Source organism: Thermobia domestica, chromosome 2, assembly GCF_964235325.1.
Source record: "Thermobia domestica chromosome 2, izTheDome1.hap1.1, whole genome shotgun sequence".
In the NCBI taxonomy this organism is placed as follows: domain Eukaryota; kingdom Metazoa; phylum Arthropoda; class Insecta; order Zygentoma; family Lepismatidae; genus Thermobia; species Thermobia domestica.
In genome coordinates this window covers 119,182,589-119,200,708 of record NC_137455.1, presented here as the reverse complement: position 1 = coordinate 119,200,708, position 18,120 = coordinate 119,182,589, and the positions used below count along the sequence as shown (strand labels likewise).

General features: G+C 38.6%; 1 protein-coding gene across 1 annotated transcript in view; it reads right to left on the bottom strand.

Annotated features, from left to right (window-relative positions):
• Positions 1–13,315, bottom strand: part of LOC145675054 (trafficking protein particle complex subunit 2-like protein) — a 29,076-nt gene extending 15,761 nt beyond the window's left edge. The window contains exons 1-2 of the mRNA XM_081745421.1: positions 13,179–13,315; positions 7,878–8,050 (exon numbers count right to left, since the gene is read on the bottom strand). Coding sequence (XP_081601547.1) covers positions 7,878–8,050; positions 13,179–13,211 — 206 coding nt within the window. The 5' untranslated portion in view covers positions 13,212–13,315. The remainder of the gene's footprint in view (positions 1–7,877; positions 8,051–13,178) is intronic.
• Between the last annotated feature and the right edge of the window lie 4,805 nt (positions 13,316–18,120).

Below are 18,120 nucleotides of genomic sequence, written 5' to 3'. Positions count from 1 at the left end.
TTGCCAAGTCATCGAAACGCTGACTAGTTTTACAATACTAACCCATAATTGCTTTATAATTTTAATTCGAACAAAGCTCTTCGACCTTCCTCACAACTCCATGTCCTATTGCCATCTCATCAATTATTTTCAACTAGTTCAGCAAAACGAGACTTCATGCAGTTCACTCTAACATTAGATCCTGCAGAAACATTAAGATCCACACACGAAAGAGCTCTTAGTCAATTTATACTTTAAAGGTGACTTCTCCAGAAAGAAGTCTAGAAACGAACTTCTGTAGACGCTTTCTGTAATTTCAGCGAAAATCCAAAATGCCCAAATCCGTTATAGGTTAACATTTCTTAAAGGCAGTATGTGTAGTAAAAACCAATGTCAATGTTTTTAACAGAAAGAAGAGATCCTCCATTTTCCACATCAATTTCTATACATGAACTGGAACAACTAAAAGCCTCTATAGTTTTGCAACTTTTGCACCATATTTTTTATTATTTTTTTAAATCACATCTGATAAAGTATTGTAAAAAATGGACTGAGAAGAGCGACTGTTTGAAATTCAGTATCTGAAGCAAATTATTTACAAATGTAAGTTTGGGAATAAGAATTTTAGCTTCTTCCAACATACTTGACAAACCGACAGCTCAAAGAGCTGGAACTTCCTTACCCTTCTTAACATCTTGAAGATGCAACAAAGATAGGGATAAATGTGAATGTAGTGAGCCAGACTACTACTTTCAAGCGAACATAAACCAATTTTCTGGGCCTCTATAGGTGTATCCGGCACGGTGAACGGGAACATTCTTAAATAAGTTGTGCAGAAATAAAACGATTTTTCAGTTTGTTGTCTCAATTGCAGTCTTGAGCTCCTCCGTGGCTAAGCGGTTAGCGTACGCGCCTTTGGCGTGGGAGACCCGGGTTCGATTCCCGGCGGGAGCTCATGTGGTTCGGATTCCACGTTAATCAGTAGGTCCACGTCTCATATACCCTCGCTGCTGAAAGGGACGCTAAACTAAAATCAACTTAACTCAACTCAATTGCAGTCTTAAATGCTCCATGCAAAGTCAGGGTCTCTACTAAAATTCCAAACTGAAATTTCGTGACCTTTTCTTTACCAAAACCTTTATAAAATTTCGTAACATTCTCAAGAGTAAATGTGGGTGCAAACTAGGCCGAGTTTTCATGCATATGATAGAAGTGCGCTTTGCTTGCGATTTGATAGCGTCTAAGCCGACTACTATCCATTTCATAAAGATAGACTCCTGACTTGGCGGTGCTGCCGTGACGTCCAGTCAAAACTTAAATTACATTGTCGTACCTCGTTGGAATGTTGTCTTTTCAATACTTAAGACATACAAATTTTCTTTGTACTGTGTAGTGAGAAAAAAATAGAAATTAATGAAAAAGTGCGTATTTTTTCGTACTTTTTAGGTAAATCAATGTTTATAGCACTATATCTCGGAAAGGAGATAACATGAAATAATTTCCTGTGCACCATATGTAGATGCATATGTTACCTGTAAGTTCTGAAAATTTCATTACTCAACACGTAGTAATTTTCTTGTTATTCAGTAAAAAGTGAGACATCATTATCTCTGAATTGCTGCGGTGTATTAACAATCTGAAAAAAACTTTTAGAAAGATCTTAAAGTAGCTTTTTCAACCAAACTGTTTTGACTTGTTTTAAAAGATAAACAATCACAAATATGACATTATGATTTTCTCAGCTTTGCGCCCTTCGCTATCGCAGTTTATACGGAGTACTACGTTGCCACATTTTCCTGGCGCGTATACACTCTCAGACGAACGGGTATTTAAACTTGTCACGCACACTGTCCGACACTTTTTAGAGATATTTTTAAAATTTTATGTCTCGATAGATTTTAAACCAGTTTCTTAGAAATTAACAGGATATACAGAAAATGTGCCAAATGTTCAAAATTAGAAAAGCGAACTCTTATTTTGTTTGGATTTGCATGTGATGGTCTTCGAAAATTTGTTGCTTTTTGTCAGTTTTTCACTTACTGCACGCAGTACAAAATACACTTGCACAGAAACAAATACAAGCATAAACTTTATTATATGATACAACCTTAGTTGATATGTAATATTGAGTTTACACTTCACAGAAAATCTGTTTCCAGATCTAGGAGTCCCAGTACTTCTCTTTAGTATTGTACATTTCGAAGCACTTTCCCACGCAAAGTCCAACTTTATATATCAGACAATAAACCAGGGATGCAAATAAGAAACAAAAGTTTACTCGCCCAAGAAAAAAGTTACTAGCCCACATCACATAATAAAAATAATTTACTTAACTTCCGTATGATATTAAATACTCGCCCGCACCGATGAACCACATGTCCCGGGCTAGTGGTTATTTGCATCCCTGCAATAAACGCTAATATTTATTAAAAACTTCCTTTCACCTTGCGGACACTACGCACTTTGCATCTCCTTTGTCCTACTCTGTTAGGATTTGCAGATATTGGGGAAAAATCTCTATGGGTAATGGCCCCTTCCTACCAGCCTTCTACCGGGTGAAGGTCCCTGTACTTCAATGCCTGCTGAGTGCAGCAGTTTATCTGCTACATTCGCATAAAAAGTTCGAAGTGTGATATGTTTTCCTGCTTTCTTCCTGTACAGTATAGAGTATTGACATGTGTGATAAGTCAAAAGCAGAAAAAAACAGCTTCTTCCACCATTTGACAGACATACTAATAGCTCTTCCGTAGTTGATTTGTAAAAATCGCGTAAAGCTGGCTTCCGTACAAGGCTTATGTGAATAATTAGTGTAAAAAGTTCCTCGTTTTCAATTGAAGTAACACGCTTTCATTTAGAAAACAAAGATTTTTGTTTTAGTATTTTTTTTTCTTTTTCTCAATCTGCTGTTTTGCGTATTGATTCATAACTTTTACTACTATTCCTGGGGGAGCTCATGTAGTTTGGCTTCCACGTTAATCAGTAGGTCGACGTCTCATATAGCTTCACTGCTGAACAGAACGTTCAACTCAAAATCAATTCAACTTTTTTTTTTTTTTTTTTTACTATAAAACTTCATCGGTAAAAACAGCTGAAACAGTTTATATGCGGAATACTCTGTAAATAGCCCAGCATTTTGATCAATTCCCGGGATACCACTAAACAGGGGTTTTGCATTTACTTGAATTTTATCGCTCCAAGCTACATCAGAATCTGTCTTTGAATAGGAAAGACACGTTTTTTTTTCTCTCTTTCCCGGCGCAGCCTCAGGTTCACTTGAAACAGAGTTACTATCTTGTTCACTCCCGAATACGCGACTGAGCACAAAATGATCAATGTCACTACTATTCATTACTAACTCATAACCATCTGAGTCGGAGTCATTCATCAGTTCTGCAATTTCATTATCGCTAAAAATTTTGCCTCTTCTTTTTGTAATACCGCCGCTCGTAAAGGAATATCCATATATATATATATATATATATATATATAATCAAAAACCACGACATATACTAAATGCCCATTCGTCCGTCTCATTGCAACGAACCCATATGGTGTGAGTGCATGTCTAAGTTTTTGACGCCTACGAACCGAAGGAAAGTGTTGAAGACGTAATCAGTGCAACGTGATTAGACGCAAATACAGCCCTCGTCACCTACACATTGCATAGTTTTCTTTCGTTGAAAGAAAACAAAGGACCCATTCTGTGTTATTGTACATTCGGCAGGGGAATTGATCGCAGAACTTGGGTGAACACGTGATTGCCAAGGATACATTTCTTTTTAACCTTTAACATGTTCGTAAGCTGGAAAGTGTGTATACTGATAGATCTTTAGGTAGAAATGGAGCCATTGTTAATAAGTATACAGGAAGATAACAGGAGCAGCGATGAGTCAACAAACCCATTACGAAAGTGAATGAAGTAAATAGATTAAGAGATGAGTTTTTGGATGTTTTACTTCAACGTTTTATTTCGATTAAATTGAGATGTGTAATGCATTATTATTATTTTTATGATGTTGTGAAAGGTTATAATAAATACTTTTTCCTATTACATTCTTATGAAGTAAGCTTCGCGCTACAAGCTTCCTGAACGCGACAACACTGCACGACAGCGTTGCCGCACTTCCACTTACTGTATGCTGTTTCTTCATATAAGCGCGGGGAATTTAAAGATTGGGCTGCAACATGGCTCACCGCTTAACGCAGAGAACATGTTGAAGTAAAAAAAAAAAAATAAATAAAAAAAAAATAAAAAAATAAATAAATACTCTACCAACTAAACCTTTTTATGTTAATAGTTTCAAATATTTGGAACACTAGACTTCCAAGTTTTCGAACAGTGTTTTGTGCGTTTCTCTACCTACCAAGGTAAAGGAGATAAGAGCGTCGTACATTCGTTTTAATTACACAAAAAGTATCAAGTGATGAAAATTGAACTTTTCACAACTTACAGTTAATGGATTCATCTACATATTGTACACAGGAAATTATTTCACGTGATCTCTTTTCTGAGATATGGTCCTATAAACATTAATCTACCAAAAAAGTACGAAAAAATACGCACTTTTTCATTAATTTTTATTTTTTTCTCACTGCATAGTACAAAGAAAATTTTTATGTCTTAAGTATTGAAAAGACAACATTTCAGCAATTCCAACGAGGTACGACAATGCAATATAAGTTTTGACTGAACGTCACGAAATTTGAATTATCTTTTTTAAATTCAACGGTGAATGTGTTTCTCTGAAAATGATTAAAAGATCAGAAGCTATAGATTTCCCTAAAAGGCCTATCTCAAATTACGTGTGCACACTTGCCCCTTCAGGTACTCCATAATCGCACACGTATGTCTCCTTCAACAACTGAATTAGTTCACTTCTAAAATATGGTGACTATAACCCATAAACGAACGTGTATGCGGTTGATATTTAGTATGTCCCCCAATCTTGCACATATGAGATCTGCAGCGTTGCTTACTTGACAAAACATAGCTAAGAGCGAGTGAAGGGGTTTAGAAGCCTCGCAGGGCCCCTTTTTGTACCTTTATCCCGATTTAGAACAAAACAAGATACTCGGTTCTGGAGCCATGAAACGAGTTGGGGGAGATACTAAATGCCATCGGTGTATGCTATTTTGTCACGTTGAACCTGCACTTTCCTGGCAATCTCATTGTCTGGGAACATAAGATTGAATACTTTGACATCTTTTGCAGTACTGAGCATTGTTGTATGTCATTACACTTTGAATACACCTGAGATGAATGCGGTCATCTGCATATGCTTTTTACCTTTGTGACTTGTTATCGCTTTCCAGGTGACACAGTATGTCACTCAGCGTAATGACGCTCTAGCAAATGTTACAGCGAGCAGAAATTTTGTCACATAGTATTTCCCGAATACATCATAAGATGTTATTTAACAACTACAAAGGAATTGAGCGTAGTCTTAAAATACTTGGAGACTGACATGCTTGTTATCTGCACAGAAACACCTGATACACCGAACACCACAACTACAACACCTTTTTACTTTCGATCCTGCCTCTGCAACTTGAACAACCACGATGAACGAACAGAAAGCAGTCACTATGGACTTCCCTCCCAATCACTCGCGCTTCTCGATTTCCTTTCTATAGAATAATATGCTGTCGTAAATAAAAGACTGTTGTTGACGATCGTATAAAAATATTTTCTTTTGCCACGTATGCTGGCTCGATATACTACAGCAAATCATCTAATATTTGTTGCATCTTTTCTTTTCTGAGACACATCCAATTTTTGTTTTAGCAGTTAAGCATTGTTCAGTTTCTAAGATAAGAAAGGAAAATGATGAACTAAGATATGTAAACAATGAAAGATGATCGCGCGCTTCATACACGATAATAAAGCGTATATACTAATTCCCAGGTTGCTATTTAGTCATTTGGAATTTCCTACAAAGTTTTTATTACTTTGTATTAACTTTTAGTTTAGCATATTTGCGTATTTACAAAATTCTTTTTTCCTGAAACAAATATTATCGCGAAAGTAAACTATATTGCCATACCAGAATGTGAACAAAGAATCGCTTATTCCTGAGAAAAGTAAACACTTGTTCCGGAACATTATTTACACAGATGCAAGAAGTCAATCCCTGCGAACTCTTAGTTTAAAAATTCCCACAGGCGCCTTACGGTTATTGACAGACAAAAGTTCGTTGCTTAACATTTATACTTCACATTAAATCATTAGTTTAACATCGCACAAACGTGAAAGTAATTACTGAGTTAATGATGTAAAAATGAACGCAATGCAAATAGGAAAAAACGAGAGGACCCAGAGAAAACCCTCCACTTTGTGTTTATTTAGAAAGAAACCAATATCCTGTACCCATGGTATAAATGAAGGAACTTTGGCGCCAGAAATGCAAAATATTTCAAACTTGCATAAAATCTGAAACACGCTCGATCCCTTGGATCAATTTAATTCATTCAATGTAACACATGATAATGAACCGTCAGCAAGAAGGAGCCTGCTTGGTTCCCTAATTCCAAAAGTAATGAATTTTGGCGATACCTTTAATGTAGGAAAATTAAGATCCATAATAAGAACAACATATGAACATGCTGAAAATCCCATCTACGATTCTTTACTTACAGTAAAGCTATAAAGATGTCAAACTTTAAACAGGAATTGCACATCATGAAATTTAGTTACTTCCACTTTGAAATTTAGTTGAAAACAAATTAATATCATTTTACTATAATATATACAAAAATTTTAACTGTCTATTTCTCTTTAATTTCACTATGAACAAAGAACCCTTTTTCTTCCATTTCACCATGAATAAAGAAACTCAGTCTTTGTTGCGTATTTTTGAGTGGTATGCAAGCAGGGATATCCCATGGCACACCCTCCAATCAATAAAGTAGTTTTTATGTCCCCCTCTTAAAAGTTGCATTCCAGCTAAGAAATACTTTTACACGTCTTGTCTGAAAGAATCTTGGTTTATTATAATACGCTTAACATTTCGTATTGGCATTGAAAAAGCATACAAAAAATTTGCCTCAAAGAACGATTAAAGAGATAGAAAATGAAATTTTGTTGAACTCATATACCATAAATATTGTTCACAAGTTAATACATCACTTTTAATGTCAGAATAATTTTAAAATGAAAATAAACAATATTTTTTTAAGACTTATAAATCGCATACTCATTACAAATGTTTAACTATTGATGGAAAATTATTAAGCTATAAATGTATAATAATTAATAAATATTACATTATAAGCACAATGTAGAAAATCTTGATCTTCAAATATAGGATACGTCTATAGATACCAAAGTGTACCTATAGACGTATTCCATATTTGAAGATCAAGAGTCGGATGAAATTAGTTCGGCTAACCAGTGTGTATTGACCCAATGCATACGACGATATGCAATTTTCACAGGATTTTTCGTAAACGCATAAGCACTTCCGAAATAAACCCTTTGCGAATTAAAATGCATTACAATGAAAATACAGAAGCTTCGAGTAACCGTGTTGTAAAATCCTTTTAATTGAGCGACGATAAAATGGAAACGAAAACGGAAAGAAATTGGTTAAATGTTAATAAATTTTCATTCTGCGAAATTCCCTGACTCTTACCAGAATTCTCTGACTTTACCGGTTATCCAGGCTTGTCGCAATCCTGGACCTATCCACAGTCCTCCTTCCTCAAACACAACTGATTGCAGAAAATTGAAAAATAGATAAAATGACACGAGGAAACGAAACTAACAACACGTTCAATATTCTAGTTGTATGTGTTCCATGTACATACGATTTTTTATAGTAACTTTTTAATAATTCAATACTAACATTCGTAACTGTTAATGCTCAATTTATATAATTTTATGTTATGTCAAAGGATACACTCTGTGTTCTTCCGAAGAATATAGAAGCCCAAGATATAGTTCTCGAACATCACCACTTGTTTTGCCGACTGCAGATAACTTCTCTTCTACAACATCAAGGGATGTGTGAATGGTATAATGGAATTGTAATTCAAGATTTGGATTCAGACAAGATATGTATTTCGGAGAATTCTGTAAGAGGAAAGAATACAAAATTATTGACATAAATAACAAAAATTTACTTTGGCTTCACAATATCTTCACATTTAGATAAAAAAGCACATACCACACAACACAAATTCTAGATGTAATTAAAATATGGATATCTCCTACTTTTACTTTCTTGATTCAAGATGAAGGTTGTAAACTGTTAATGTTGTTCATTATGTAATATTATGTATTGAATATATGAAAAGTTATTAAACTGACTTAAGTATAAACAAAGAATTGAATTAGTTTTAGAAAAGAACTATACGGTGGTGGTGCTGTAAACATTACAGAGCAATATTACGGATTTTCTGAAAAGGAACCTGGAGTCTCCATTAAGATCCACTGCTTCGAATTGTTTGCGTATCTTTACCCTACGATGGTAGACCTTAATCTAGATGGAATTCTTGTCTCAACAAATTTGATCACCTTCAGACTTGACTGTTTATAAAGAGCCCCCCCCCCCCCCACACACACACACACACACATACACACACACACACACAAAAAAAAAACACGGTTCTAATGCAAGCGATATTAAAAATCTGGTCACTTAAATTATGGAACGAGATCAAAAGAACTAATGTTAATGTGAGAGCTTGTAAGGGATAATGCAACAATGTTTTGTTTTCTGTTGTTGTAATCTGTTTTAGGAAGCAGACGTAACAGACCGATTTCATTGATTTGTTACAAACTTATATTGTCACAAATTGTTTTCTGCTGCGAACTGTTGGAATTATTTTGAGTGGAAGCATAGTGACATCCAGGGGTGTAGCAAAGGAAGGGGGGCATCGGGGCCGGCCCCCCCCCCAAATGGTTTCCTGGCCCCCCGAAATGACCAGCTTTTAAAACATCATAGTAGAACTATCTTGCTTCATTCATTTAAAAGTAATAAAGTTTATTGACAATTAATAATTTATGGTAAAATAGTATGGAGAAATATTGTTTTTCCATACCGATCGAAAAATAGTATAGTATCTCTTCCTTATACCGATCCAAAAATAGGACACTTTTTGTGACAGCAGATTACACTATTTACTGCGATTTATATTTGACGGTTTGAAGACAAACGTTTTAAAAAGATACTACACATATAGTCATAAAACAAAGGTACTAAACTGATTTGTAAGTACAGTATATTTCATATGCTTTATCAACTGTTTTAAAAGACACAGAGGATGGAAAATTTGGTGACAAACAATGCTTTTATTCAATTTGGATTTCATTCGCTCTCTCCTATATTTCTACTCAGTGTAATAAAATAATTATGTTTTTTTTTTTTTAATCACGAATAATAAATAAATATTTTGTCAGGAAACCACAAAGAAATTAAGTGAAATTTCACAGAAAATCAATCCTGTGTAGATAGGTTCTGTATACAAGGTCTTAAATTTAAATATAAAGGTAACCAAGAAAAGTTTGTTGTTTTTCTCCCACCACCTTCGAACATTGATATGTCACCTAACCTGGAAGATCAAAAATAGTCCCCATTAGCATCGACGACCTTCTGAAAACGTTCTGGAAGGCCATGGAAACCATCGCGGTAGAACTTGGTGGGCCGTGAAACAAAGAAAGTATCACGTGCATTTTGGACTTTTACTAGGGATTTGAACTGGCGTCCTCTAAGGTTATTGTTCAAAGAATGGAACAGGTGATAATCGGACGGTGCAATACCCGAGGAATATAGTGGTTGCAATATTGTTTCCCATCCAAGGCGGAAAATGGTGTCCTGAGTCATCTTAGCCACGTGGGACTTAGCGTTGTCCCGTAAACGAGGACCCATTTGCAATTAAGAAGCGATCGCTCCAGACTTTTGAGTTTTTTGTTGAGCACAGCTCAACTGCTGACACTACACAGTTGCATTGATACTCTGACCAGCTGGTAGCAGTTCCCGATGCACGATGCACCAAACACACAGAAGGACCTTATTCTGGTACAGTGCTGGTTTCAGCCGTTTTGAAATAGGTTCATGGGATGCTAACCAATGATGATGGCGCCGTGGAGCTTCGTATAGGACACACTTTTTATCACATGTCAACGACTCCGAAATCACAGAAATGGCTCCGAAACAGTAAATAAACACAGGCGACTGCCGCGTTGCCTTCTGGCCCGGAGTCAAAATATGTGAGACCCATCGACCCAACTTGTAGTGCTTCACAAGTTGATGGATGTGTTGCCGAATGGTTTCTCCACACACTGAATTGTAGTCCCAGTTCCTCTTTGTACATGTGTTGGTCTTCTGGCACGTGGTGTTTTCGGGTGTTTCGTCAACGTCCTTAAACTTGTTAAACCATCGCTGCAATGTCCGCGTCGTCACGACACCCTCACCAAAGGCCTGGCATATCTTCTGTCCCGCTACAGCGGCGTTTGACCTCCATTTGAATTCGTGTAGCATACATGCTCTTATGACGCTCTGTGGATGTCCCATGTTCCCTCTGTCTTTACGCAGTTCACGGTGTGTCTGAATTGCCACAACCAGGTAGTATGTTGGATATACCCACACCAACAACTGACGTTCGCCTTATCCCCACTCGCATTCAACTCACGGTGTGAGGTCCATTTGAACACAGACCTCCACGAAAAGGGACAGAACTTTCTTGGTTACCTTTATAGTTATGCACAAAATTATAGCGTTTGGTCCCGGGCAGTAGTTCTTGATTAAGCATAATAAAAACTTGAATATAATTTATGGATAATAATAATAATAATAATAATAATAATAATAATAATAAGAAACACTAGCAGCAACACTTTTTTTTGGCTTTGTACATTGTAGCTGCCCCCCCCCCTCAAAAATGACGCCCCCCCCTACACAAACCCGCTGGCTACACCCCTGGTGACATCAGATATTATGTTGTAATGAGGAAATTCAGAGATGGTAATTGCATATGATGGATAACATTTTAAATTGAGTTTCATGTGGAAAGACACGAACTATTAAAATTCAGCATAAATTGTGGCAAACATAGGGAGGCATTGAAAATAAAGAAATGGAAGAACTGTTACACTTTCAAATGTGAACATCGTTTTGATGTTGTGAAATGTCATTCGAAAATAATCGGCAGTCAAAGGTCCTTTTGGGTTAACTTTACAATGCCCGCTCCAACAGATATACTCATTCAGAAACGAGAAATTACACTCTATTAATTTGACGAAAACGGGTCAAAATCCCCTAGAACCTTAAGCTAACCCGTTCCTATTCGTACCCTACTTATCCTTATCTTACTCTATTCTACCCTTTTAAAATAAGGGTCGCGGTGGGTCATTGGTAGAGCGTTCACGTCTGGTTCATGGGGTTCCGGGTTCAAACCCTGCTCCCGCCAAGTGAACATTGTGGTGGACAAAAACCGTGTGCGTGGGTTTCCTTGGGGTTCTCAAGTTTCCTCCCACTTTCTTCATCCACCATTACATTCATTTCTCATCATCACCGTCTCCTTTAGCCTAGGCGGCATAACCGTGGGACGTAAAACTTTATAAAAAATCATTTACTACCCTTTTAAAGCTGTTTTGCTTATCGATGCGCAGCTGGAGCGTGTATTGTAACGTTTATCTTTTTTCGACAACACAAAGTTGCCGATAGAGAAGGTACCTAATCTTGTGTTTTAGCGACACTATATTACACATGCACACACAATCGCTGACGCCCTGCCTCCTATGAACGCATCCCGCCCTCCTACTTAGACCTCGTTTTCAGTAGCTATTTAGCACAGGTTGGTTTCTGCTTTGTACACTATAATTTTTGCATCGTATTCCTACACGCAGCATTTACACGCAAAACGGTAAAGTCCTCCTAAAGTGAATATCCACTGACGAATTTTTAAGAAACACTTTCTAAGGTAATGGCATTGAATTTACGGTGTTGATGTAGTTTTGGCGCACGACATTTTGGGAGATATACAGTTAACATTGAATACTTTGTATGAAAAGACATATTTATAAGGAACACATTTCTGCAGGTGACAGAATTTTATACAAAGTAATACAGATGTATTTTAGGTTCACAAGTGCAGGGTTACTACTGTAGAATCATTACAAGTGCTTTGCGATGGATAAAATAAGTGAGTGCATACGAGAGATGAATCTATTAGATGTTATTTTCCACCAGCGGTGTACTCCTCACAGTATACAGAAACTGTATTTTATGTTTACAAGTGGAGCGTTACTAATATGAAACGATGACAAGTGCTACTAAAACTCGTATCTTTATCAAAACTCGTATCTTTTCACTAACCTCCCTTACTCATATACCCACCATCGCTGACGAGCCCGATCCCTTCGGATTCACTCCGCGCTGGCCTACCAGCTTCGGCCTGCCCCAACTCGGTTAGATGGCATTCATGCTTTTTATTGGCCACATAGCACAGGTTAGTTTCTGTTTTTGCACTGTAGTTCTTATTCCATACATCCGGAAGCCATATTTATAAGCGAATCGAAAAAGAATTGTAATTTTTCAACAATTACTTCTGGTGGCCTCCTTGAATTTCATCTACGCCAGCCAAGTGACATATTTATTTTTATGTCGCCCAGCGCAAATCTTTTAGGAGACAATAAGAAAGAAATTATGAAAAGAATTATAACTTTTCAACTATTATTTCTAGTGGCACGCCGAAACTAAACCTGCAGGGAATCTCCTCATAAATGACGAGTTAATTCTAGTTGCGCCGGGGAAGGGGCAATACAAACCTAGTTTAGTTTCCACAATGCCCTCTCCAGTTGGTATACTCACTCAGAAACGAGAAGTTACACTTTATTAACTTTATGAAAATGGGTCAAAACTTCCCTAACCTTAAGTTAACTTGTTCGTACCCCTACCCTACTTATCCCAACTTGCTCTATACTCAGAAAAAATCTGGTCGCCGTAATTAGAATTCTAAAAGACAAAACTCATCGGACCTACTCTAGGAAAGTAGGGTCGGAGAGGGGGATAGTTTGAACACATTTTGTTAAAGTCAATCTAGTATAATTTCTTGTGTTTCCGTAAGGATACCAGCTGAAGTGGGCATTGCACAGTTTATCTTAGTTTAATTTTAATCAGAACTGAATCTCGTTACACTTGCCTGAAAATGGATTATGTAGTTTATAAAAACAAAATAAATAATATGAACATAAATACCTCCTTTCCGACTACTGCTACACATACAGCCATAACTCGTTACAAATCTGACTGAAACAACCAGTTAAAATGATCTGATTGTTGTATGTATTTCTTATATTCACTTATTTTCATGTTATTTGTACATATTTTGTTAAACCTGCCTTGCACTCAATACCGTCCAGCGTTGCCAGGTCTCTTCTTCTTCTGCGGTTACTCCATTCCTTAGCGAAGACCGCTATCTTGGCAAATAGACGGTTTAAAAGAAACACATGATGAAATGAGATGAATCTTTAGAGATGCTTATAAGATGCGAAATAATGTAGATCTTTGTAAATAAAGATAATAGGCATTAGGAACAGGTGAGGATAAGGTGAAAATCAACGGATGTACATTAAATGGACCAGAACCGTGAAATTTATGAAGAATAGAGAGAAATGGCTGGCGATGTTGTTGGTAGAGAGGACAAGAGAAAATTAGATGATTGATGGAACCAGAGTCGAGACCACAGTTACAAAGTGGAGTAGTGCGATTTCGGAGAGGATATAAACGTTGGGGAGTATACAGAATGTGAAGCCTGTTACGGAGCAGAAAATGGAGGTAGGAAGGAGAGAGTCTGATGAGTGAACCAAGATGGAGAACGGAGAGAACAAGGATGGAGCCAGTAACAACGTGCCTTTGTATATGAGGCATTATAAGCAGTCCAGCGTTGATAATGAAGTGTAGTAAGTCGTTGGAAAAGGTCAATAGGCGAGCCTTAAAGATCAATGGAAGTGCCGTGCAGGGCTCCGAAGCGGGCTGCGGCATCAGCTAGAGAATTCTCGAGAATGTCTACATTACTTTTGGACCAAATTAAGCAAGTAGTATAGTTGAGGGAAGTGCGGCGATATAGAAGAATACGAATTTCATAAAGAATTCAGGAGGATTTCGAAGTCCAGGGGGAAGATTGTAGAGATTGTAGGAAAGATTTAGAATCAGTGGCGATACAGATAGATGGATACTGATACTGAAGAGAATGAAGAAGAGTTGCAAATAAGGAATAAGTTAGAGACATAATGTAGCAGTTTAAAGCTGAAACATTACTGAAGAAAGGAATCGTAAAAGGCTGATCCCAAATGCAAGCCCTAGCCGGAACCATCGCAGTACAAATGTACAATGTGCTGAGGGAGAGGAGGTATGGAAGAGGAGAAACGATGTTGGTAAGAGACGGGAGTGGAAAAGTGGGCTGGAGGGTATTGGGGAAAATGATAGAAAAAGATTGAGAAAAAGCAGGATAGTCATGTAGGTAGCAATGGAGAGTATACGTGCGCTGGATATGTAACAGATGTGGTGAAAGGTCTAGGTAACTGGTGTATATGAAAGGAAGAGATGCGAGATATGGAGAACGTTTGCGGCCTGTATGAAGGTGTCGGAGCAAAGTGAGTCTAGGGAGGAGAGAGGATCCGGTAAATTGGAAACGTTGAAGACAGAATTTTTCTGAGAGGTGTTTCAACTGTATTGCTAAGGGTGGAACTCGGGTCTCAGAATAAAGCACAGCAGCAGCAATGGTGGAAGGAAGGCTAAGAGTATGGCAAAGAGTAGTATATTGAAGGAATTGGAATTTTTGAAAGACCCTAGAAGGGAAAGGAGAGGAAAAACACCATACGTTAAAATAGATAAGTACACCTGTTTATAACAGGAGAAGAACACGGAAATCTGTAGACCAAGTAGAAGTGGAAATAGAGCGAATTAAACGTAAGAAGAATGATGTTTTTGATGTAGAGGTTGATAACGGAGGGTCCAAAGTAAAAAAGAGTCTAAGACGATTCCGAGGTATTTAACAGAGGGGCGGTGAGGAAGGGTAATACCGGTAATTGTAAGGGAGGGTAGGGCGGGAGTGCGTTTGCGGGTAAAAACGAGAAAGGAAGTTTTATCCCAGTTTATTCTTAAGCCATGTTTGGAACACCAGATGGAGAATGTGGTGAGAACTGAAATGAGTTGGGGTATAGCAAGTTGAGGGGAGGTGGAAGTGAGATAGAAGGCTAAATCATCACAATAGGAAAGAACCCGTACAGTGTTACTAGTTTGGGGAATAATAGGGGCCAGAAAGAGATTGAACAAAAGGGGAGATAATACAGAACCTTGAGGAAGACCTTGGGAAGTGGTGCGACCTTCAGAGAGTTGGGAACCGAGGTGAAGATACAAGGTACGTTAGACCAGAAGGTTGTAAATAATACGGAGATATTTCGAAGGGATGCCTTGTTGCCAAAATATATTTATGAGGTCATAAAGGGGAACAGAGTCATAAGCCTGAGAAAGGTCAATGAATACGGCAAAAACAAACGGTACGGGAAAATGCAAGCCAAATATCAGACATAAGAACGGACAGACAGTCGGAAACACTGGAACCAAGTCGACAACCGTATTGTTGTTTGTAAAATAAAAGGTGGTGTTCAGAGACCCATTGGAGGCGCTGTATGAGGAAATGTTCGAAGACCTTTAAGATACATAAGGAGAGGGCAATAGGGCGGTTATATTCAGCGATACCATGTTGTTTTGTGGGTTTGATGGTGGGAATAATAAGGCAGTCTTTCCACGGAGGGGGAATTCGTTCAGAAGACCATACAGTGTTATTTAAGGTGAGTAAGAATTGCTGGTACGGTGGAGGAATATGTTGTAGGTGTTGGTAATGTATGCTGTCTTTGCCAGATGAAGAGTTGGGTAGACGGGATAAGTTGAGAGTGAGTTCAGACATGGTGAAAGGAAAATGGATAGGGGTGGATGGTTCTGGGAATAAAGAGGAGAGAACAAGAGAGGAGAGTAGAGGCGCGTGGATGGGGCTAATTGGGAATTGAATTGATGGAGCCAGAAAGAAAGACTCACCAGAGGGAGGACGACATGTCTTGTTACGAGGGACCGATAAAATTTCCAAATGGAGGATAAAGAGAAACCATAACGTAGGTTTGAACAAAATTGTCGCATTACGACGGGTTTGTTGAAGAATACGGATCGTGGTGGCTTGGGTTTGATTATATACCAGGAAATTGGAATAGGAGCGAGTGGCGAGGTATGTTTTAAGGGCTTGACGCCTTCGGAAAATCCATTGCTGGCATTCCCTAGTACACCATTTATAATGAGAATGGATGATGGAGGAACGAATTGAGTGAGACGGATCAGGGCGGGAGTGTGGTACTGCCTGGGAAAGGCGAGAATATAAAGCAGAGTGAAGATATAAAGGATTGTGGGACGAGGGAGTGGGAGAGAAATGGTCAAAGCAGGAAGAATAAAGAGACCAATCGAGGTTAGTAGAATATGGGCGACCTGTAGGGGATAAGGAAGGAAAGGAAGGAGAAGTAGCGTTATGTAAAATGATGGGGAAGTGATCACTGCCATAGGGGTCGGAGTAAACAGTCCATGTGAGGTGGCTAGAGTAAGCAGGAGAACAAAAGGTAAGATCAGGAGCGGTAGGAAGTTTGCGGGGACGGGAAGACGTGTAGGAGTGCCGATATTCAGAAGAGTACAGGGTAAAGTGGGAAGTAGGCGATACAGGGCAGAGCCAGTTTGGTTGGAAAAGGAAGCCACCCAGAGCGGGTGGTTATAATTTACGTCACCGCCTACAATCCAGGGAGGGGAAAGGAAATTAAAAAGATAGAGCCAGAGATGATCAGGAAGGTGAACGTGGGGGGGAATATAAAGGTTACCCAGGGTGGAGAGTAAATAGTGACCATTTGGCATTGAACTTCTGGGTATTGGATGGGAGAAGCGTGTAGAACGTAAAGTGTTATGAATGCCGAGAGAGAGAGTCCCCTCGACCGTCTGGGAGAACATCATGAAACCAATGGTAGGAAGGGATGTTAAAGGGATAGGAATCTGTAAGCCAGGTTTCTTGGAGTAGGAGAAAAGACGGATGGAATAAAGATATGAGTTGATGTAAAGCGTTACTGTGAGAACTCCTCATGTTCCATTCTAAGAGATTGGAAAAGAGTGAACCAGATGATGTTATAGTGAATATGATTGTAATAGCTTGAGTATGGTGATACAAGATTTAGAGTCGGGAGGAGAAAATTTATGTTGAGAATTTTCTAAAATAGAGAGGATAGAAGAAACAGCAGAGGAAAAAGAAGGTATAGGGTCTGCCGCATGTGACGGTTTCTGAAAAGCTGACGGTGCTGGGAAGGGGAGAAAATGCTAAAGGGGATGCCGGACAGAAATAGAAGGCGAATAGGAGGACTAAGAGAGCGCTTTTTTCTAAAACCGGAAGGAGAGGAATGAGATTGAGAAGTGTAAGGCCGAGAGATAGCAGCTGAATATGAAAAGGAAGCAGAGGTAGGGATAGAGGACGGAGTAAAGTTAGAAGTGGCGAGACAGGACGTAGTAGAATGGGGAGGTGGATCTCCCTTTAAGGAGCATTAAGCAGGGGTCATAGTCAAATAGCGTCATTTAGCATCGGTATAGGATAGATGTTTTGTGGCCATGAGGGTGTTAATTTGAATTTGTATGAGGCGTTCGGGAAGAGCCACGTGTTCATCAGCACAGTGCTTGGGAGGTGGAGAGCAGGAGGAAGAAGGGGGACCTGGTTGGCCGCACGTGACAGAAGATTGCTTACCACAGCAGGCCTGCTTAAAATGGCCTAAAATAGACAGTTAGTACATTGTTTTAGTCGAGGGATATATGTTTCAACGGGAAGGTGAAAATAGAAAAGGGTGCAATCGGAAGAGAGAGAATTGGCATCGAAAGTAACTACGATTGTTCCGATGGGGATGGAAAAGGATGTAGAATCCGTAACAGAAGGGTTAGAGTGAGAGATTGGGGGTAAACAAGAATCAGATGTAGGGGGAACAGAAGAATCAGCAGAGTTAGAACGATTACGAAACGTGCGGCGAACATGTAAAATTGGAGCACTACATCGCAACGCAGTGATGAGTTCATCGTCTGTTAAGGATGGGTCGACTCCTCGTAAAATGCCCTGACAACAGTGATTTAT